The 24,391-nt window shown below is 40.3% G+C and overlaps 1 protein-coding gene across 8 annotated transcripts in view; it reads right to left on the reverse strand.

The window, feature by feature from the left end:
* Positions 1-24,391, reverse strand: part of LOC125722365 (agrin-like) — a 186,252-nt gene that overhangs the window by 14,935 nt on the left and 146,926 nt on the right. For 7 of the 8 annotated variants that reach the window (XM_048998507.1, XM_048998505.1, XM_048998509.1 and 4 more), the window contains 16 exons: positions 24,038-24,181; positions 19,081-19,205; positions 18,603-18,708; positions 17,214-17,564; positions 13,402-13,527; positions 11,539-11,666; positions 11,112-11,226; positions 8,507-8,626; positions 7,828-8,157; positions 7,336-7,528; positions 6,856-7,071; positions 6,165-6,394; positions 4,752-4,886; positions 3,466-3,562; positions 3,118-3,282; positions 2,807-2,918 (listed from right to left, as the gene is read on the reverse strand). In XM_048998507.1, coding sequence (XP_048854464.1) covers positions 2,807-2,918; positions 3,118-3,282; positions 3,466-3,562; positions 4,752-4,886; positions 6,165-6,394; positions 6,856-7,071; positions 7,336-7,528; positions 7,828-8,157; positions 8,507-8,626; positions 11,112-11,226; positions 11,539-11,666; positions 13,402-13,527; positions 17,214-17,564; positions 18,603-18,708; positions 19,081-19,205; positions 24,038-24,181 — 2,693 coding nt within the window. The remainder of the gene's footprint in view (positions 1-2,806; positions 2,919-3,117; positions 3,283-3,465; positions 3,563-4,751; positions 4,887-6,164; positions 6,395-6,855; positions 7,072-7,335; positions 7,529-7,827; positions 8,158-8,506; positions 8,627-11,111; positions 11,227-11,538; positions 11,667-13,401; positions 13,528-17,213; positions 17,565-18,602; positions 18,709-19,080; positions 19,206-24,037; positions 24,182-24,391) is intronic. The other variant, XM_048998506.1, reaches the window with a different exon arrangement.

A 24,391-nucleotide genomic window follows, 5' to 3' on the forward strand; every position in this document is an offset into this window, starting at 1 on the left:
AATCATTATTTCATTATTATTATTAGTAGTATTATTATAATATAACCTACTTTAACCATCCTGCATTGAGTACCAATCAAAAGTTTGAGTAGACCTATGTGAAAGATCACCTATGCTTTAAGCTGTATTCACTTGTTTTTTCTTTAGGAGTTAAAATCTGAAACATTTGGCTCCAACTGCCACGCATGTGCAGGACACAGAGAAGATGAGTGTATGTCAAACACAGTGGAGATCTGGGGTTGCTCTGCTGATGATCTTTACCAAATCCAGGGCAATCTCAACCTGCATTGCTACCATAGCAGGCTTCAAGGGCATGAAAGATTACAGTTTATGGTTCATGAATGCTTCATTTTTCAGCAAGACACTGATTTGAAATACACCTAAAATTGTGATAAAAAAAAAACAGAAAAGATATATAGTATGAATTGGACAGTTAAAGCAAAATATGTCACGTAATATCTTTATATATAGTTATATAGTTTCTTGTTCAGTTTTGTAAAGTGAATGATTTATGTTTGAAACTGTTATCAGGACAAATGCTAACTAATTTGAAGACTGTGGAACAATGCTCCGTTTTCTTGAACACTACTTTGCTATTTCACCTTTTATTTTATACAGTGTTTTATATTCATCACACAACTATTTGTTGAAAAAATATGAGTAAAAACAAAAAACTTTTTCAACAACTCAAATTTTTGACTGGTACTGATAAGATTCCAAATAATTTGATTTCTTTTGTCTATTCAGAAAAATACCCCACTTCTACGCCTAAAACAAAGCAACTAATAAGAGATAATAAACGGCTATGTGATCTGAATGACTCTCACTGAACGATGATAATGGATGGTTATTATTGCTCAGACAGCTGAAATGTAAGTGAGTTATGTAACTGGATCGTTCACGCAGGAATGGGTTTGTCGTTCCTGGGGCTCCGCTCAAAAAGTCACTCAGATGTTTCAACAACTAAAATTACTAGCAAGTAGAGTCAGGAGATTATAGGCAGCTAGCTGCTTAGTGGAAAAAGTTGGTTCACATTTGTAGTGACCGTTTGTGGCCAATAGGGCCATCACACAAATGCTTGTTTTGAGTGGAAATAAACAGCACTGCTGAATTTACACTATAGATGGCTATAAAATACGTGTTCCAACTGCATATACGTCCAGTTATGCTTCAGCATGACTTTAGTGGAAGGCTACATCATTAAACCTTAAAGCTGTCTTCTTTAGGGAAATAATTGTTCAGAGGAAGGGGTGAACTAATTTGTTGTAAAACAACACATCAGTTTGACACAGTGGTAACCAATGTCATCAAATATTCTCCCCTTGATCCTTCAGAAGAGAAGTACAGTGGGTTTTGTAAGTGCTCTGTCCACCATAGATGTGCTCAGACAGATGAGTGGGGTTGTGGTCTGGAGGAGGCCAGCTACAGTAGATGAGGGGGATTCTGTTCCAGAGGCTGCTTGGTTTGCCTGACCCAACTCTCTGTTGCACAGGCTGAGATCACTGAGCCAGCTCCGTCTCCAGCTCCTATGCAGCTGCAGAGTGGAGGAGTTCTCGCCAGGGAGCATGACGGTGTATGAGATCATGGGAAACTAGTGAGGTAAGGTGGAGTGAGCATTTGGGGATGCACAAGAAAATTCTGTATGGCTTTGTATTTGTACACTTTCTCTGAATCACTTAACCCTTCTCCTTGTTTTTGGCTACATAAACACCATCAACTGGGTGCATGTTTTGTTCACCACATTATTCTCTGCGAACTCTCGACACCATAGTGCACAGAAGAGATGTTTCAGAGATGCTGGAACCACCATGTATGGCACCAAATTAGTTCCGGTGTCTTAGCCATTCTATATAGTTAGTGAACCTCCTGCTTTTTGGTGAAGAAACTTGTACCCTTGTCTTATTTTTGCATCATGATAAACTTGGAACATTTCAACTCAGGTGATAGCCAAACAGAGTTTTCTTCTACTACTTTAGCTAGCGTAATAAGAGCTAAGAAGAAAACAGAGAACTGAAAAATACATTCAGGCATGGATGTTCAGGAAACCAACTGAACAAGTACAATTAGGTCAGTTCACAGAGGCCCCATTTAATCTTCATGCCTTTTCTTATGATTTCCAGCTAAGAATCTATCCCATGCTTTGTTACTTCCTTATGATCTACTTTGGACATAAAGATGGGCTTGAAATGAGGAGTGGGAAGCTACTCAGTTGTAGAAGGACATGAAGTGCTGGATGACTGATCAGAACTTAGGTCTTTACCTTACGTGACTTCTGAAATCCGGACAGCACGCAAAGAAAAGAATTTGTAGAGGAATTTTAAAAATACAGCAAAACAAAATGAGAGAAAAATGATGCCTACAATTAATTGGGACACGGTGCAAGGAATAAAGATGAAAACACACTCAGACCCAAGGGCCATGTGCAAAAAATGTTTCAAATAAGTGTCTCTGTTACTAAAACTTAATGTGAGGGTTGAATATACCCATAATAATAACCAACCCCATACCCCAGTGAAACAATGGTTCTGTATCACACTGAAACCCAGTACTGCTTCTCTTATGAAGACACTGGCATGAATCAGGCTATGAAAGACCATACCTGAATCCCTCCTGGCTTCAAAGGTCCTTCCACTTAATTTAACTTGATTTACTGCCTCTCAGAGCAGCATCAAACATATGTAGGAGAAGAAAATCCCTCCCGTTATAAAAAAAGACTTGTACTAGAATTTATGCACCCATGACATGTGAGTTAATAATACATCTGGCTATGTCTTCATCCATAACAAAGAATCTGCTGTGAAATTACCGGAGACTCTCCCCTGACTGTGTCTTTTCCGTTGACGCTGATTTCACCCTTGCGGTTGCCACGTTCCAGGTTTACCGTGTTCCAAACATGCATCTGGACCTTATTCTTGCTCCTGTACATAAATATTATCAACAGATATTTCATACAGTACACACTACAGCACATAGCTTTTGATGATCAATGGGCCTAGATCACGACTAGAAGGAACCCCCATTTGATGAAGCTACTGTGAATGATGCTAAGCTTATCAAGTGAATGTTGAGTCCTCTGAATAAATAGGATGCATACCTAATGAGAGCTGAAAAGCTTACCTGATGACAGCAGGACCCTTGCCCAGGTCGTATCTAAACTCCAGGGTGCCATCATTTAACGAGAGAGAGATGAAGTCTCCTTTGCCGTCAGTCTTCTGTCCATTGTAGAATATCATGCCATTGGAGTCATTAGCCAGGAAAACAACTGTCATACTGACTTTGTTCCTAAGGAAAACACCCAGAAATTAATATGGAATTGAAGTGAACATTTTTCATTAAATCTCCGGGGTGTGGTATAACTCAATCGATATAATTCCTCATTGCGGTACAATATCCACCCAGATGCTAAGATCTTTTGTGGGTCAGTCAGCCCAAATTCTGCTTAGGTTACATAGCTGTCTTACTTACTGCAGGTCACTTCCATAAGTGTGCAAGCCTTTCAGCTCCAAGTAGGAGTTTCCACTGAAGTAGGGGATGTAGGGAACATTCTTGTCACTGTTGATTTCTGCCAAAGACAATGACCTCATCAGTCAGCCTAGTATGGATAGATTATTTATCCCCCACCCAACTAAATTTAGCAACCCTGGAACTTTCAATAGAGCTGTGACACTACACTCATGCCAGAGCCCATCAGCAAAGCTGCCCCGTTTTCTCACTGCCAGTGACATTGAATTAGGACATGTTAATTATGGCAGAAATTGGCAGACAAAATATTAAAAGCTAGTTTGCATTTGAGTAAAAAAAAAAGCAGCTGTTGAATGCAAAACCTGACTGTAGACAAAGCTGAAGATATAACTGATGTTGAGCCTCTCCTATTGGAGTGAATTGTAAAGAGTTATTGCCCTGCCAGACCTACCCCGACACCTCAGTGTGTAGCCTTAAGGTGCACTAAGGTTCTCTATCACAGATTCTGACTCTGTTCCTGTTCTGAGAGACTGTGCACTTTCACCCGATAATTGCGCAGAGCACAACTGATACAACAACAGCCATGGCATTATTATAACACTCAGTGTGTCGGGTGTCTTGGAGAACTCCAATATAAGTTATGTCACATATTACTCTTTAATCATGTTCAAAGGCCAGCTTTTTAAAATGCTAATCACTAGCATTCCTCATTAAAAAGATATTTAGGCTGATGTAGCTGTAAATACTTTAGCTGATATCTGAGATCTCTTTTTTCTAATTTTGCCTCTCTCTTTAGGATTTCTTGCATACATGCATAGCATTCTCCCACACGGTGGGGCAGAAAAGGAAGATGGAGGAAGCAATAGGTGGAGAAGTATAAAAAAAAAAATCAGACGCAGCCTAATTAAAACACATCATTTGTGGGCAGGCCTCTCTTGCCAGAAGCAACATCCAGAATGAAATAAGCAGCAGACTAGCCAAATCTGTAATTTAAGCTTACTTTCAAGGGGAAATAATATATTTGATCCCCCCATTATGAATGGCTATATAAAGCAGGGAAATGGAACATAGCAACACAGCCCTTGACAACATCCTATACAGGACAGAATTCATCCCTGTTATTTCTGTGACTGTATTCTGAGTAAACAATACTATGATATGTCTTCTTCATTTGTGGTTTATTTCAGCTGGATTGCATAAGTAAATTGTTGCACATGGTGGACAGCAGCACTGTCACTGCGATGATCATGAGGTATGCTAAAGCAGCAGCCACCAGAAATCTCCCATACCTCTCTCGCAGTGGGTTCCCTCACGTCCCACTGGACACTGACACTTATATTTGCCCTCAGGCAGCACCTGGCACTGAGAGGAGGGATGACACTTGTTAGGGTCACATGGGTTGTGGGTCTCAGCACACGTTGGACCTGAAATAAACAAACAACGAATAAATAAATAAAATATGGATAAGAACAATAATTATCATAGCAATAAAATTATTATTATGGATAATAATATGTACAAAATTACGCTACAAAAATACCTCAGATTAAAAATGCATAAAAGAGAAAATATGAACAACAATAATAATATTAATAATAATAATTATTATTATAATCAAGAGTTTCTAATAGATGAGGTGGGAGGTACACTACATAATTTCAGATTAATGATTCAAAACATTATTCTGCATCTCATTTTATATGTAACACAGGACAAGGGTCGTGATCTGTCAAAATGTCCCTCTTCATTATTCCAAGGCTGGGGAATGTGACAGCCACTTTCTTGCTGGTTTTGAGCACTTGACAGAGTCATGTGTTAAGTGGATCATAAAGGTCATAAAAACTGCCTGTGCACCTAGAATAAGCCACTGGCAGTGGGGTTTAAGTACTATATAAATGCTATAACCATAAAAAAACAACATGCTGAACAGATGAAATAAAAGCTAACAATGTAAAGAGAAAACAGATATTAGATGCTTTTAGTTATGAGAATATCGTTAATGAACTTTTTTAAAATACCGTGGAGAACAAAGAAGCAAATGAAAATGACTAAAAGTCTGCAAGCATAATTAAAACATTTCCAACTGGGTACAAGAACTGCAGAGGAAACGTGTGGACAAAATATTTCAGTGTATTCACGGGTAAGTAGAATAAATTTAGAATTAGAATTAGAATAAACAAATCTGGTTTGATCACACATTAATGAATATCTCATAAACGTAAATCGAATAAACTGAATAAAAAGTATCGAACAAATTAAATGTTTTGGAATGTATCTTTATAAGTTAAAGCCCTTGTTAAACATGGCATGTGAATTTTAATCTTGCCCAATTTTATATTCAACTATTCATTTAAAGTGGAAGTCATTTTTTATGCACTGAAAGAAATAGGTTGGTTTTGTTTTCAATAAACTATACCTATATGTTCCTTAAATAAAAAGATTCTGGTATAGAAGCCTTTCTTTAGTGGTTTTCACAATTTGCTTCCAGTGACTCTACACTTGTAAATTTGTGTTCCATTTTGAGCTTTTTAAACATCTCTCCAAATATGGAAAGCTGCAATGTAGTATGTTATATCTCATTCTTTTTTGTATTGATCTCAAATCGAAACTGAATCGAATTAGACTGAATCAAATTGTTAGATTGTGAATCCCAGCCCTTCTGGTCTGTATGTGTAAGTGGTGGGGACAAGGTTGGGACCCACCTGAGAAGCCACTAGGGCACTTGCAATGGAATGTGTCAGCCTCTTGGACCTGGCAGGTGGCACTGTTACGGCAGGGGTTGGGTAGACAGGGGGTCTCCCCACACTGCGCCACCGCAGAGCTGTAAAGCACCTGCTGGCCATTATCTTGCAGGTTGTACACCATGTTGTTGATGTCGAGTGTGCGGATGCAGCCCACCAGGCCAGAGGACACAGATGTTTTCTCCTTTACACTGTGGGGAGATTGTACTTTTAGTAACACTTTACTTTAGGGGGCACAAATAATGTAGTTGTACACTGTTACTTAATATATTAATTACTCAGAAACTACGTGTGAGTTACATCCTGATCCCATGGTCATTATCATTAATAATTTCATAACGCTTCAGTTACTGTATTTTTCATGATTTGTACTTCAATAGCAACTGAATTACTAAGTTCCTTGTGCCCCCTCAAGTAAAGTGTTACTGAAGTATCTTCATCTCCATCATCACTCATTTAGAAAATTCAGAATATTTACCACTGGATATGCAATGCTTCATATATAAAAAGGTTTAGAGCAATCATAATTTTTTTTGCAGTCAAAACAGTTACATTTTTGATAGTTTAAGTATAACTACAAGGACATAAAAAAACAATGTAAAGATTTTCCTGGAGGGGAAAATTAAGATGATTGATGAGTAGAAAACCTTACTCCTGTAGCAGCTTATCAGACACACCCCCGATGAAAAGGTCTGTGTCCAGGTTGAGGCCCTCAGTGCCAGCCGGACTGTATCCCTCCACGCTGGGCTCACCATCCACGCTCAGTACCGCATGCCGTCGCGTGCGTATCACCACCAGCTGGTGCCAGCGGCCTGGCGTTACACGCACTTGGCTGTGCATGGTGCCAGTACCTGAGCCGGTGTTAAACCTGTACATGGAGCAGACAGACCACCCCCCAGAGAGATGCAGGGGGAATACTGCTTCAGAAAGAGCAACTCCCAAGTTATGGCTGGCAGCCATAAAGTTAAGCACTAGCAAGCACAGATAGTATTAAAGTGCCTTTGAGTGAATTTTTCACTATATAATGTATAATATGCAGATTAAATGTATTCAAATATTTACATATTACAGTCTGCTTTCCAAATGTGATCTGACGTAATATGCCAATTTGAATGAAACGTCTCAAAAGCACCTGAGCTGCACTCGCCCGGACACCAATGCTAGTGACAGGAAGTCTTTTTTTCCATGTTGGCCATTAAACAGCAGCAGGCCCGTCATCTCTGAAGCGCGGAACTCCATGGCGATCCGGACTGTGTGGTAGGCCTTCATCGTGGGAAAGGCCAAGAAGGATTTGCCCCCAAAGTTGGGGATGAAATACTTGATAGCTGGGCAGGGAAAAAGCAGAAACACCCAAACCTTAGGCCTGACCTTGGCGAGAAAAGCATGCACACACATTCCGATGTGTTCAGATCTGAAAAAAAAATTGTTGCAGTATTTCTAGGAAAAAAATGCATTATCTTTTTTTGGAAAATGCACGGGTACTGCCAAGTGGCACTGTTGTGACAGGAGTTGGATTGCGTGAGGGAAATAGAGATTTGGTGAAATGTAACCATGGTTATTAGTATTTCTACTGTTTCTTATGACGACGCTGAACTTGTCTTACCATGAGAACCAGGCAGCTCACCTTTCTCACAGATTTTTCCTCCTCTCCCCGCTGGACAGATGCATTTAAAGTCACTGCCATTGTCCTCACAGGTCCCACCATAGAGGCATGAGTGCAAATCACATGACCTGACAGGCTCCCTAGATAGGTTCGCTGGATTGGGCCTGAAGGCTGGTGTCATGGTGGTAGTGGTTGAGAAACGAGCTGTGGTCACTGGGGTTGCCGTGGTGATGCTTCGGCTGGTATAAGGCTGCTGGGTAGTCAGGGTAGGATGGCGAGTGGCTGTGGCTGCAGCCATATTGATTATGGGTGTGGTCACAGTCGTGGTGATTACTGTGAGTGTAGAGAGTCCTAAGAAAGGTGACAACACAGGCCTGGTGAACACCATAATCTTCACATTATAAACATCAGACTTTATAAAACGTTCATCGTTCCTTGAAGATAGATTACTAAAGTAAAGTACCCTGTTCAAAGCTACAGAATATGATTTGTTTCTAGAATTTTCTGGTCACAAGGCCTCTTGAATAACCATTACCTTAACATCAAAATAAAGCAATGCAGCTTTATTAAAATACTTCAAAACAATCATTGCAAAATGGAAGATTATGGAATGAAGAGAGCTCTGATTGGAGTAACTTTAGGGATAACACATCGTTATACATACATAATTTTGATAGCCCAGGGGGAGATGGCAGCTTACCGTAGCTGATGAAGCGCGTGTGGAATTCTACTGGCTTCTTCACTACGATGCCTGTCTCCTTGGATGTCTTTATTTGTTTAATCAAGGCTTCCGCCACATCTGTCATAGTGTATCTAGTGTCTGAGCAAAGGAGAGGTACAGTTAGCTAAAGTACCCCTGTGCAACCCTAGACCCCAAATCAGGTGTGGTCTTGAGGGGTTGCTTTCTCCCACTTAAGCCCCTTTCAACTTGCACTGCCATCCTGAGCTTTGCTAGATTACCTACTGAGAAGGGCTGTATATGTGAATGCAAATGTCTGAATCAGTCGTACTGCACAATAAATGGACTTTACCCTCATGTGTAAATGAAGCAGGAAGAACTCATGTGACTGGCATGAAAACCGAAGAATGCAAAAGAAGGGGAAGAATGCAAGGACGAAGAAGAAGAGTCATGCACACAAAAAAAGACTCCAACAAATATGGGTAACTGGAGAGACAATGGAATTCGGGAACTTCTGTCAGTAGTGCTGTAAACAAAACACCACGATTTCTGCAGCATACATTTTTTGTGTCATGCCCTGCCTCCAGCATGCTTTACCCAAGAGCCCCCCCATCAAAAAACCCATCTTATTTCTAGGAGGTGTTGAATGCATGACATGGATAATCTCTGATTGTATGCCACATGTGTGAACGGGAAACTTCAAATAATGTCCCAAACTAATTTTCCAAAGAATGTGGAATGTGTGAAAATGGCTACAGTCCTCTTAGAATACTTGCCCTGGACTCACTGCAATCTGAAATGGTCTGCCTGTTATGTCTCTACGTGTTGCCACGGAAACAGAACCTGGCAGAGGGGTATGGAGAAGTCTTCATGGTGAGCTCACAGCATCCCCATGGATAATCTAATTACCAATCACTTAAGAAGCCCCCTGCAGCTGAGACAGAGGGAGGCTCAGTAGAACCTTTTAAGCAAACCTTTGTAAACTGGGTCAAGCTCTAAAGTAGGGTCTCTATGTTCAGAGGCCAGGTTCACAGACATCCCTTTAGCACTGGTGCTTTCTCCACTCATTTCCATAATAGGCACAATGAATTAAAATTCATGTATATTTGTACATTCCACCTGCACACTGTGACCCTGTACTGAATAAGTGATAAGTTATTCCTGTTGAATGTTAAGGAGTCTGTGTAAAGCACTTTGGTCAGCCATCGGTTGTTTTAAATGGTGATGTTTAAGTGGTATGGATGATGGAAGTATATCGTCTACAAAATCATATTTGACAAGCATTGAATAAAACATACTGCATTTGCAAAGCTCATACCATTAAGAAAGTAGAAAGACCATTGGAAACAGAATAATAGCTAGTCTAAATCATCATCTATATCCTTACTTAAGTCTTAAGTACATATTTAATACAATCATTATTTACCAAACAGTGCCTGGTGATAAAATTTCTACGGGGTGCTGGAGTGAGTATACTATATGGACAAAAGTATTGGGACATCCGGCCATTACACCTACAGGAACTTTTATAGCATCTCATTCTAAATTCATAGGCATCAATATAGATTTGCCCCCCTAATCTTCTGGGGAAAGTTTTCCACAAGATTTTGGAGTGTGTCTTGGACAGGAAGGCTTGCCTCATAATTTCTGTTCTAATGCAAAAGGGCTGAGGTCAGGGCTCTGTGTGGCTTGTTAAGTTCTTCCACACCTTGATTTGAGCACTGCAGCAGAGTCATGCTGTGACAGAGAAGAACCTTCCCCAAACTGTTCCCACAAAGTCATAGGCATAGAATTGTCCAAAATGTCTTGGTATGCTGAAGCATTAAGAGTTCCCTTTACTGGAACTATGGTGCCTAGCCCAAGTTCTGAAAAACAACCCGCACCATTATCCCTCCTCTTTTATAGTTGTCACAATGCAGTGTCAGGCAGATCACATTCTCGTTGCATCTACTAAACCCAGACATGTCCATCAGACTGCCAGAGAGAGAAGTTTGATTTGTCACTGCACAAAACATCTTTTCACAGCTCCAGAGTCCAGTGGTAGCGTGCTTTACACCAGTCCATCCAATGTTTGGCATTGCTCTTGGTGATTTGAGGATTGTATGCTGCTGCTCGGCCATGGAAGCCCATTCCATGAAGCTGCGGTTAATGCTAGAGGACATGTGAAACCCTGCAGTTACTGAGCCAACAGAGTGTCTTTTACACACTCTGTGTCTCAGCACTCGGTGTCCCTACTGTGAAACTCTACACGGTCTGTCACTTTGTAGCTGAGTTTCTGTTGTTCCTAAAAGCTTCCACTTTGGAATAATACCACTTACACTTGACCGTGGAATATCTAGCAAGGAAAAAAATTCACAGACTGGCTTATTGCTCTGGTGACATCCTGTGACAGTACCACGCTTGAATTCACTGAGGTTTCCAGAATGACCCATTCTTTCACAAATTTCTGTAAACTTGACTGGAAGGCTAGGTGCTTATTCTTTCTGAATTCAATTAAATGCAATGGCCCCATTACTTTTACCCATATAGTTTGCCCATATGTTTATCTGTGCACTATGTTCTTGCTGATGTATGCACCAGAATATCTCCCTGGGATCGATAAAGTTACTCTTAATATTAATCTTACCTGAGTCAAAATGAGCCTCCACTAAAGCCATGATAGAGGTACTGGGAGCTATATTTTGAACCTGGACACTTTTAAAGTCTGTTTTTACATCTGACGCGTGAAACAATTCATTCAACTGTGGGGAAAATAGAAAAGGAGCAAGTTATATTCAGTTAATATAAATATTATCAGCAGAATATTGTGCCACTCTGTACTATAGCTGTAGATGGATGGAGCAGTAGAACAAGCTGGCTGTGACCAGGTTGAGCTTTCATATTCCTCCAACAAACCTACCTAGGAATATTTGAATATCATCACAAACCTTCATACCCCCATTGCTAAAAAAATGCCATAACCTTTATAGTTTTTTGGACTTGTACAGTCTACAGAAACAGTTATGTCTACCTTCAATACTGGGCGCACAAAAGACAATTGCTTGAATACATACAGCATTTTCAATGCTCCTGGCAGTTTCTCCAAATAATTCAGATTTGGGATCCTCCATTTCTGGGGTGAAGAAGACCTCCTGGCCATCTACCTGTTCCAGGTTAATGTAGGCACTGAACTTCATCGTGGCTGTAAGGCAAGATGGGGGCAAAGGATGATAGAGTGGAGTGTTATTATCTGCACAGCTGTTTTATAAGGATCACATACAGGTGTGTCCTACTTGGGGGGAGGTTAGAAAGATGGTGCAACAGTGAGATTAGAGTGGCCTCCTGAGCCATGTTCAGTGGGAGGGAAGGGCTGGGTGGATTGTGATGGTGCAGTGGGGTGGAGTGATGGGATCCATTTTACCAAGAAACGACTCCCGCTCTCCCAGAAAAAGTTCATGAAGGGACAGAGAACAAAGAAGAAAGAAATTAGTTAGAGCACAGAAATAAAGTGGGAAAACTGTCATAATGCTAAGAACAGGGAGCAGCAGTTCACTGGTGTAATAAACATCAGACAGGATCAGGAAGATACAACATTAACCTACTCACTTACCCACTGTGTGGCCATTAGCATTCCAATCCTATCATACACAATCCGCCACATCCCCACTGCTCTGGCAGAAACATTGCCCTTATTCTACATTGTTGCATGTTAAAAGAGGGCATATGAAAGGGCAGCTAAATAAAAGTAGGAGAGGTGGGCACTCAGCAGAGCAGGGTGCTGAGTATCAACTTGTCAAATTGCCCAGACCATTCAAAGCAACCGTCTTGGACAGATTGGGGCTGGAACAGCAGCTCATGTGATTTTCATGACAGAACACTCTACCTCCCTGTCGACCAGCATCATCGCCCCCTCCTACACAACTGCCCAGGACATTAGTAAGAAGAAAAAAGTCCTTTATCCCCAACAAGGTTTAGCCATGCACAAAACATGAAACCGCTTAAAAAAAATAAAATACAGGGACTAATATGGACTGAAAGGAAAAAAGTTATACATGATAAGATCTGAGCAAAAGATAAACAGTGGAAGAAAGTAGCCAATGGAATGTGGCTGGCAACCATAAGAGCCAAGGACTGGTCACTGTACTCCCTGTATACTATAATGCAACACAGTGACTTTCTGATTTACTGGAATGAAAGCAAAATTAACTGCCCACCACAGAGTACAGAATATGGAGACCTCCATGCCCATAATAAGGCACACCAAGAACATTTCCGAGTTACAGTGTACATATAATGGGTCTATACCAATAGATAATTGGAAATGAAATGGATGAGCAAGAAAAAGAATTAAATTCCACTACAATCCATGAAATTACACTAAAAATACTTCTGTTCAAATAATCCTTTGCTACTAAATAGTATACTGAAATCTAGACACAGCATGCATTTCTACAGGTGTCTCAATTCTGCAGTTATACTGTATTCAATCAAGCTCTCCTTGTTATTAAATTTATAACTATTCTTCAACCTGAAAGGTACCTTGAACATTTTATTATATTCAGGAATGTAAGAATATTTCAAGTGTTTATAAAGGAAACCCACAAAAAATGTAATCAAAAAGAATTTCACTGAATTGAATTTAACATCCTGAAATTAAAATTCAATTCCAACTATGTTTACTGTACGTTTTTTTTCCAATTCTATTCCATTTCCTGATTTGCACTGGGACTGATGAGTGGCCCTGACCCTGAAGAATAAATCAGAAGTTAGGAGAGACTGCAGGCGAAATATAAAAAAAAGAAAAAAAGTTTATTTTTTTGGATGAGCTTTGTAGTGCAATCACAGTGTAGTTTTCACAAGGGTGAGTTCACGGACAGAACAACAGGGTGTAGTCCTTGGCAGAACCGCGAGGAGTGTAATGATAGAATGTCACTCACGGGGACAGTTGGGTCCTTCTGGGCTGCTGGCTGCAGTGTAGGCATCGGGGCAGCAGCCGAAAGGAGCACTGTCACAAGATGAGTGGGCTTCTGCAGCTGGGAGCAGGGTGGGGACAGCCGCAGACTCTAATAGGGGACAAGTCAAGTTAACAGTGTCTCTTTATGCCTAGGCTTATATTTATAAAGAACATTCAATAGAAAGCTAACTTGACTTTTGAAGTGGAAATCAGCAATATTTTGTTGATTTGGGAACTAATGACTAATGATTTTAGCTTTGGGAGCTAATGACCTATTAAACAGCTACACTGAACCTGCATTGGAGCCAGACAACTAATGCTGTTTGCTATGGCTATTATACAGACGTCACCCAGAAAAGAAGAATGTGTAACAGAGACAGACATTAAAAGTATTACATCTTGGTAATGACAGTGTGCATGTACTAACATTTATATCATCAGTAGTTACACATCCACCTCTCTATTTCTCAGAATATTAATCTGGTACGTGGTTGAGGGGACATTGAAGGGGATACCCTGGATATGATGTCATTCCATCAGAGGGTCCACATTCAGAAAGGGCGATTTAGAGACTTCCTTTCAGCTAACCGTATACAGCCACGGAAAAAATTTAGAGACCACAGCACAATTTTTTGTTTCACTCATTTCTTAATTTATGGGTGTGCATCTGTGAATATATAGAGTATCTCACAGAAGTGATTACACCCCTCACATTCTTGTAAATATTTTATTATATCTTTTCATGGGACAACACTTCAGATATGGCACTTTGATACAATGTAATGTAGTCAGTGTACAGCTTGAGTAACAGTGTAAATTTGCTGTCCCCTCAACACAACTAAACACACAGCTATTAATGTCTAAACTGCTGGCAACAAAAGTGAGTACACCCCTAAGTGAAAATGTCCAAATTGTGCCAAATTACAGTAGCCATTTTCCCTCCCTGGTATCATGTGGCTCGTTAGTGTTACAAGGTCTCAGGTGTGAATGGGGAGAAGGTGTGTTAAACTTGGTGTTATCGCTCTCACACTCTCTCATACTGCTCACTAGAAGTTCAACATGGCACCTCATGGCAAAGAACTCTCTGAAGATCTGAAAAAAGAATTGTTACTCTACATAAGGATGGCTTAGGCTATAAGAAGATTGCCTATACCCTGAAACTGAGCTGAAAAGATATAATACAATATTCACAAAAATGTGAGGGGTGTACTCACTTTTGTGAGATACTGTGTGTGTGTGTGTGTGTGTATATATATTTTTAGTTTTATTTATAGTTTTTTTTTGCAAACTGCAGCCTGCTTCTCCCCTGTTTCTCATTAATAAAGGTCTTCTTCCTTGCTTTATGGGCTTTAGTCCTGCTTCTCGGAGCCTGATATAAACTGTCCTAGCAGTGCACTTCACACCTGCACTTGATGTTTCCCATTTCTTTTGAAGGTCACCTTTTGATGTCATCCTCCGATTCATGAGAAACTGTCGGATAAGTTAATGGACATTTCTGGGATTAGAAAGTTGCTTCCACCCTTTACCTGGCTGGTTTCTGGTCGTTCCCAGTGTCTCCTCAAATCGTTCTTGGGTAGTACTGTCTTAGAAATTTTGAACCTGGAAGCAACCTGCTGCTCAGCATAGCCTTCTGCCAGCAGAAGACCGATTAAACCAGTATTTAGAAATGCAAATTATTAAAAAAAATATATAGAGTGGTCTCAATTTTTTTCCATGGCTGTATTTGCAACAGGAAACCAAATACCCGGAAAAACACCTATGCAAACATATGGAAGATAAACTAAACAGAGGCAGAGCATCAGGGAATCAAATGCCCAACTCTGAAACTACTCAGCCACTATGTCACACTGATATTTATAAATGTTTCTTACACAGGCTTATAATTTCAGCATGATATGAATTTTTTACCATTTATAATGTACACGATATTAATGATTCAGTAAGAGTTCAGCTGGCACTGATTTTTCAACTCACAATCAAGATCAAGAGCAATATTAGAAAGCTAAAAATGTGGCTGGATAACTGCTCAAAGGGGCCGAGTTGTTCTAGCCCTTTAAACACTGGTTGCAGATGTCCTGGCTAAACAAGTCAATCCATAGTTATGTTAAAACAAGGACTATGAAAACCTTATCCATTAGCATCGAGCTGCTAAACATTGCAACACCTTCCTGCTTCTAAGTATACTGAAGTGCCTTCTGGTCTAGCATGGCCACGTGAGTGATATAATACTGCAATATTTCAAAGAAAGATGCATACACCCAAATAAGAAAAGATTTAAATATACAGTACATTGATATACAATAACTTAATATGCAGTATTCTGACATAAAAAACACTGATTACTGTTACACCCCCCACAACCTTTTATGTTTGTTAATTACACTGTTGCAACCTTAGAGTTGGGGGTTCGAATCACACTTTTGCTCTAAGTGTTTAGAGTTTGCACTAAGTGTGGAGTTTACATCCCAACTTCTCCTCTGGTTATTCCAGTTTCCTTCCACAGTCCAAAGACAACAAGCATTTCAGCTAACTGGCATCTATAATGCACCAGAATACCTTAGTGATCTGCTGACCACATACAACCCTCCACGCTTGCTTCGCTCTCAAGCCATGGGATATCTGTTAGTGCCTAGGGTAGAAAGAGCTACGGCAGGCTGCAGAGCTTTCTCCTACAGAGCTCCTCTGCTGTGGAATGGTCTTCCACCGGATGTGCGGGTTTCAGGTTCACTCTCAATATTCAAGTCCAGACTAAAAACACACCTGTTTAGTTTAGCGTATAGGGACACTAGTTCTAGCCCTAGCTAACTCTTCACTCCCAGGCAGACCTGTAGTGTGAGGTGTAGAGCTGGGTGGGGATCGGTGCCATTGGCTTTGGATGAACTGGATTGTCAGTGCTGTCACTCTAGCTTTGCAATCTCTTGTGGAACTGGAGTGCTGACATTTCAGGGACTCCCCATGCCGGCATTCCCACTTGCCTCTCCCTCCTACTGATGCTGCCATAGCCATATCTGCCGGAGCTTGCAGATTGCACTTCATATTGTACTCACCTAGCTTTTAGCACTGCCAATAGCCTCCTCTACTATGCCTAATTGTACATTTTATTTCCCCTACTCCTCCTGGGGGTGATGCCTGGAGACCTCAATCTATCAAGATATCCAGCACACCCGACCACCACCAGTGACGTCCCTGCATCCAGCTCGCCGTTCTGATCTTCCATGTATGACCCGCTGCCTTACCTCTGGTTGCCTGGCAATTGGAAGAAGACTCGGCTTCGGCATTGGCTTATCTTCCTTGCTCTCCTCTCTCTATTTGACTATCCCTGCCAGCCCCTGGAGGATGGGCTTCCCCTTTGAGTCTGGTCCCTCTCAAGGTTTCTTCCTTCTAGGGAGTTTTTCCTTGCCACTGTCGCCTATGGCTTACTCACTGGGGGCTTTGGGTGAGGATACTGTAAAGCGCTTTGAGACAATGTAATGTTGTGATAATGCGCTATATAAAAATAAATTTGTTGTTGTTGTTGTATAAGTTTCCCACAGAGAATGACTGTGTAGGTTCATGTGTGCCCTGTGATGCACTTGCATTCAGTCCAGGGAGTACCCCAGCCATGGGCCCTTTGTTGCCTGGGACAGACTTCAGGTGATCCTAACTAGGTTAGAAGATGGATTATGTCAACTATACTGACCGGATTTAGTTACACAATTTTTCAACTAACCCGACTATCCAAAAGTAACAAAGTAACTATCCACTGTTATCTGAGTAACAGCTACAATATGGGAAAAGTAGTAACAGCCTGTTTACCAGATGGCACTTCTCCGCTAGCCTCCATCGCTGTACTTCCCTCCTCATCGTCTCCACTGGCCTGGCCACTGCCTGAATCCTCATAAAGAGATGGCGTGGAGACATGCCCAGAGCCTGGAGGGGTTGCATGTCGGGACTGGTGCCGAGTGGTGGTAGGATGGGTAGGCAGAGGCAACGTGCCTGGAGTAGCCTCAGCAAACTGAGGAGGGAGGGCCTCAACTGCCTGGTTGCTTTGCTCCTCCACATCTTCCATTTCAGGAAGATTGGATGGTGGCACAGTCCCGTCAAAGAGGGTGGCGGCAACATTGCTGTACGTTGATACACCTGTAGAGTTTGTAATTCTGCTGACTTCTGGAAGCAAAAAGGGGGAATGTGTAAAGCCTGAGGTGAAATGCTTCATGTGTTGGTAGCACCAGGGGTGTATGTGAGGATAGATGATGCTGCAGCAGAGTGCAGTGGTAGCATTGTTACTTAGTTGTTTGCACAAATCCAGCATCTATACAGCAACAGTTTGATATATGCTTCTGCCAGGTCGCAATACCATGCAGCAGCTTCTTTTTAATCAATGAAAGCGGATCCCCCAGTGTCTCCCTGCATGGCTAAGACAAAAGTCACGTCTTCCCTTTATGTGCACAGTCAATATATAGAGAGTATTCCCTTTTGGGGATTCTCCAAACTGAAATAAACCACTGCCATAATCACCTTCAGTTTGAAAAGCAATTGGTTAGCAAGGTGTAACTAATTAGCACCTAGTTTGTTGGCGAGATTGAGCACTTACGGAATCTGTGCAAATGGAGGGAAATTTGACACTTGGTTGCACCTCTACTCAAAGCTGGAGGCAGCCAGTCTGAATCTGTGCCAGACTCTGAGACACGAAGTGTCTAATGGGACAGGCAGCGTGTATTCAGTGGAATTGCGGCTTTCTAATGATTCATGCTTAATTTTGTTTTTGTAAAGTTCTCTCACAGTACTGCAGTGAAGGCAGTCATTGAGCATAAAGGTCATTATCATCTGCATTCTGATTATCTATAACAGCTACCTCTTATGATGCTTCTTCTGCTGATAACAACATTGGGTATAAACTTCACAACTCGAATAACCTAAGCTGAACGGTAGAAATGCTCTTTAGCATCCAGACAAAATTCAGCTCTTGCAAGTGAAATCTCCTCGAGGGAACCTTCAAATTATTGAAGGGCCACAACCCTCAATGAAATAAAATGAAACATTTCACACACCACCACCATAGCATTATGATCTGTAGATGTGAGATTTTGGCAATTCCACTATTCATCATCGCAGAAGCTGCTCGCATGGGGAAGACTGGCTTTGGAGGCAATATGGAATATGAACCAAGAAGATTCTTCCTCCTCAAGTGGAGGAGGCTCTTACCTTGGCACTGACCCTGGTGGACCACAGTAATATGTTTGTTCTGGCGACAAGCAATAGTCTTCAGCTGGCACTGGTCAGCGTACGTTATCCCGTCAGAACCACATACCTGTTAAAAGACAGCGCTTCAGAACTGTACACCTGTTAAAAGACAGCGCTTCAGAACTGTACACCTGTTAAAAGACAGCGCTTCATAACTGTACACCTTTTAAATGACAGCCATTCAGAGCTATACACCTGTTAAATGACAGCCCTTCAGAACTGTACACCTGTTAAAAGACAGTCCTTCAGAACTGTACACCTGTTAAAAGACAGCCATTCAGAACTATACACCTGTTAAAAGACAGTCCTTCAGAGCTATACACTTACTGACACAGATCTAGCCCCACTTTTTAAAATCAACTGAAGTAGTGCTGGGACACACACATTTAAAATGACACCATTTAGAGGTCAACATAGAGGTCACATGCATGGCACTAACCTTAGTCTGGTTCCCCTCAGGACAATCTGGTGAGGGACATTCACAATGGACCTGACTCTTCTCCTCAACACAGATAGCACCAAACTTGCAGGTCAACTTTGCACAAGAAACTGGGGCGTCAGGGCCTTGGACCAAATGGGGAACAAAGAATGAGAGATACAGGAATGGTAGAAAAATGTATAAATATTCTTGTCAATTCCAGCCATTGTTCAGAAATTAGATGGTTTAATTGTCAATTCCTAAGGCATACAACTAAAAGCAAAATTATTTCATATGCTCCTGTGCTAAAATATTACATTCACATCACTTTCTGTTCAAACCATAGGTGGTTTAGGGTCCCATTACTGGATTTCCATTTATGAACCAAGATCAATGCTTTAGTACAAACTTTTATTGTAAATAGGTAAAATGTAAATACAGTACTGTATCTATATTATTTGCTATAGTACAACAATATCTGATAATCAACTATGCATGCTTAGTAGCCAGTGTAATTAGTTATACCTGATGAGTGCCACCAGATCTAGACAGACGTATTAATCTCGCATAGAAGACTTTCTGCACAAGGAAGGCTTGTTAGCTTTAAAAAACCTGTGTGCTCTCCACTGATCTCAATAACAAGGTGCTGCAGCCCTGTAAACTATAGACACTGTACTGTGGCATAACCCCAGAAAGGTGCCTTTTGGTGGAACCGCCAACAATCACACCACATTCAGAGCTGCTTAGATCACGCAGCTTAGCCACTGTAATGCTCAGCCAATGTCATATCTGATCTAGGTGAGGGTTGTGTGCACCAGTTTAAAGGCCACTGGAGATATATAGAAAATTCTATATATTAGAAATCCTTTCCAGGTTCAGTTGAAAACATTGCACAGCTGTGACAAGCACAAAACAAAAAGATGCATATGACACAGCCAGCAGCAATGCAACTCTCTTAAACCTACTCCCTTGCACAGCTTATATCCTTTACAACCTTATTGGACTAGGCTATCAGCAGCTTAATCCAAGCATTACACCAATATAATTTAATTAAAGCATAATTATTACCTTTACTCAAAATTAACCGTCAATGTTATCGTTATCCATATGTAACAATATTCCTGCATACAGCAATATTATTCATATATTACCACATTCATTTATGGCTGCTCCTACTACAGAGTAAATGAGCTTCCCCAATAACAACCTGTAGTTTTTAAACATGCTCAGAATGCTGCCTCTGTTTAAAGAAAACAATATAGTGTGAAAGATATGGGGGGCGGCATGGTGGTGCAGTGGTTAGCACTGTTGCTTCACACTTCTGAGACCCAGGTTTGAGTGTCTGCCTGGGTTACATGTATGCGGAGTTTGTATGTTCTCCCCAAGTCGTCGTGGGGTTTCCTCCGGGTATTCCGGTTTCCCCCCACAGTCCAAAAACATACTGAGTTGCTAAATTGCCCGTAAGAGTGCATGTGTGAGTAAATGGTGTGTGAGTGTGCCCTGCGATGGGCTGGCCCCCCATCCTGGGTTGTTCCCCGCCTTGTGCCCATTGCTTCCAGGATAGGCTCCGGACCCCCCGCGACCCAGTAGGATAAGCGGTTTGAAAAATGGATGGATGGATGAAAGATGTAAACCAAACAGGTTATACTACGTGATTATGTGAGTGCCGTTTTTTTCTTTCTTTGGTTTATACGGTAATGTGAATGTATAGTAGACTGAACTAATATGTCTGACTAAGTCTGTGTGTTCATTCTCCCCAACTAAAACAGGAAATGACTTGAGTAAGATAAGTTAAACTTATAAAATGTAATAATGTAAAAACTTGTAAAATATTCATCAATGCATCTTTTCTCAAAATAAATTACTCAGCCAGCAAAAATGAAAAGTAGATCATAGTGTTCATGCTTTGGAGTGAAGTTTACGTAAAATAAGGTAACTGAACCTGTATCTGTGCCATATGAACCCATGAGCAGACACATGATTCACTGCTTTTAGAAGTAGGGTATTTGTGTTAACAATCATGTTTACCTTGTATACTGGCCACTATACAGTATTACAATTTCGTAGTACAGATGCTCCTCTACTTACGAACTTTCAGACATATGAACGAAGTGGACTGTAAGTCAGAATTGTGTTCATTATGCTACTGTTTCCTGTCCACAACATCAATTTTTTTTTCTGTGTGACAATTCCGTCTAGTATGACTTCTGGCTGCTACTCCCGCAGTGTAGGTAAGACCCTTAGGTTGGCATAGGGCTGGTCAATATATTGAATTTTTATGGTATATTGATATATTTTCAAATGAGATATAGCATGAGGACATAGGATGATACAGTACTGTTAATGTTGATAAACTTTTATTGTACATTAAAATTTCAGCTCTATTAAATAGTTTTAATAGAGACTTACTGTTTTCCTTCTTGGCTGATGGAGGATTTAAGCAGGAAAACATTGTTATTTTGTTCCTGTCATATACTGTACAGGTGGTTCCTGGATTAAGGAAATTGGACTTAAAGAAAAACTCGTACTTACGAACAGACTGCAATAAAGCCAATTAAATTTGGGTTAAATGTGATAGTCCATGATAATAAACGTACACCCTACTTGTGATGCACATGCTCGTTGCATGGCTTCAGGGGTTTGTCGGCTTGAGGTACAGTATAGTTCCATATCTAGTTACTTTTTTTACTATTGTATAAGAACAACAGTTATTATTATGTACTGTATTATTTTATTATTATTATATACTGTATTATTTTATTATTATTATATACTGTATTATTTTATTATTATTATATACTGTATTATTTTTGAGTTTCTGACAAATTCAACTTAGAGCAGACTTAGGGAGATGGATCTCATTATACTGTACCCTGGGGACTGTCTGTATGTCATGGTATTTCATAAAAATTATAATTTGTTTCAATTTATTTAAGTCTAATAAAATGTGGATCTTTCTAGGTATTGAGCAAACTTTCAATGCTTGTCAGACTTCTGATTTTATAGCCATTTGCCAAATCAGTTTTAGATTTAGATACACTTTTTTGTTCTGCTTCTGTTTGGAGAGCAATGTCATAAACTAAGGGAAGAAAAGTATTATGTTGGTGGACACAATGGAGTGAAATGCTTTCATGTTGTAGCTACGTTATATATATAGGCATAATATCTTTTTGTCTTTATTCTGAGACTTATTTTTGGAAGAAAATGTCTATGCTGAAGCGTTGTAATTTTGTTTGTAAAATTTGCTAAAAGGGAAGGATGTCCATTCTTGCATTTGACCACACACCAGTTTAATAAAACTGTAATAAAACATCTAACGTGTGGCTTTGGGTTAAAACTGAACATTTAGCCCACTTTGTAAAAATATCTAGATATATTTTGTGTGTTGCAATTCTGCCTGAAAATATCAAGATATGGATTTTTGGTCATTACTGCTCAGCCCTAGGTCAGAAACCTAAACATTCTTGTAAGGTTGCTGTTTATATCTTTGAATCAAATCCTGTTATCATGCTGGAAAAGAAAATCCAGTAAAATACAGAAACTAATGCCAATACTGAATGATAGTGTTTCATTCAAAACGAAGCATAATTGCATCAAGATATTTTGTCATGAAATAAAACATAACATAAGTGACCCAATTTCAGTCGTAATGCACACAATTTTGAAAATAAGTTCTGTCAGCACACTTAGAGCAGAAAATGAAGATCTGAAGACATATAAGGAAAGCTGAAGAACAAAGTGAATATATCAGACTACAGCTAGATATGAATAAAACTAAGGTTATGACCACAGGAATATCAGCTAATAATAATCAACACTGAAGGGTCCAATAGTCATGATATACACTGATGGAGTGGCAGTTGGCAGAGCTGTGATGGACTAAGAACAAACAAAAATGCAAAGAATTGTTCAGAATATGGTGTTTTCTGTGAGCCTTTATAGATTTTTGAGAAAACCATGGACTGCAAGGAAAACAAATAAGTGGATTACTGATCAAATCAAGCCTGGATTTTCACTCAAAGCACAAAAGACCAGACTAGAGTTAACTTATTAATTTTAGAAAATCCAGTGCATTGTATAAAATTGTAATAGAGTAAAACCTTGGATTGCGAGTAACTTGGTCTGCGAGTGATTTACAAGATAAGCAAAAATTTCTAATCAATTGTAACTTGATAAACGAGTGAGGTCTTGCAATACGAGTATCACATACTATATGCGCTTTGTCTGCCTAACGACACGTAATCACAACTGAGCCGATGGTTCTCTCTCGCTGTGGGATTGTCGGTAATCGTCTCCCATGCTCGGTCTCAGTCAGTGTGCCTCACTTGTATAGTCAAAATTTAGTAGAAAAACACCACCCAAATAAGGGTGTAGCAGTGTGAGCGATGAATCTGTTTAATGACAATGCAATGTCCACATTTCCGCAAAATCAAAAAGGAGGCAAAAGCAGCTGTTATTGGATAAGTTCCTTGTTAAAGTCGCACAAAAAGAAAAAGATTCCAGTGATCCAACAGTGATTCCGTTAGTTATAGTGAAAGTCGTCCTAGAAAATAACCCTCCTCTTCTCTCTCGTCTCCTTCACACCATCCACGATTCTTTTCAAAAGTAAACTGCAGGTTAATTTGTTTTATGTATTTTTACTTAATATTTTATATTAATCATTTTTATATGAATATTTTTGGGTTGTGGAACGAATCATCTGAATTCCCATTATTTCTAATGGGAAAATTCACTTTGTTATATGAGTGCTTTGGATTACAAGCACATTTCAGGAACGAATTATGCTCGCAAAGCAAGGTACCACTGTATTTGGAAAAGGTAAAAGATGCAGTGAACAACCAATAACAAGATCACAAACATGAATATGCTACTGGGAAGACTGGAAAAACTAATGGAAGTCAGGGCATTCTGGAGGATTTTTCTCTACATGGTTGCCAGGAGTCATATAATAATAATTCTGAATGAACATCAGACCTACCTTTGTCGCAGCCATTGGCACCCATGTGGGTGCCATTGGGACAGAGGTTACACTTGAGTCCCTTCACACCAGTCTTACAGGAGCACAGGCCAGACATTTGCTCACAGTCATCCCGCACGGAGCCCATGGGATCACAGTTACATGCTGTAGTGAGTAAGGAAGACAGGAATTAGTTGCTGAGGGCATGATTTTACAGTTATCCATGTACATCCTTAGAAGACTCACCTGTGAAAGACACACACACTCTTCAAACTCTATGCTACCCTTCAAGTGACCATGACTGATCCTGTAGCTTAACAATGCTGTTATTCTTGTGTCATTCAGGAAAACCTTAATCAGGAAAAGTCCATCTAG

The sequence above is a fragment of the Brienomyrus brachyistius genome, unplaced genomic scaffold, assembly GCF_023856365.1.
Source record: "Brienomyrus brachyistius isolate T26 unplaced genomic scaffold, BBRACH_0.4 scaffold38, whole genome shotgun sequence".
NCBI classification, from domain to species: domain Eukaryota; kingdom Metazoa; phylum Chordata; class Actinopteri; order Osteoglossiformes; family Mormyridae; genus Brienomyrus; species Brienomyrus brachyistius.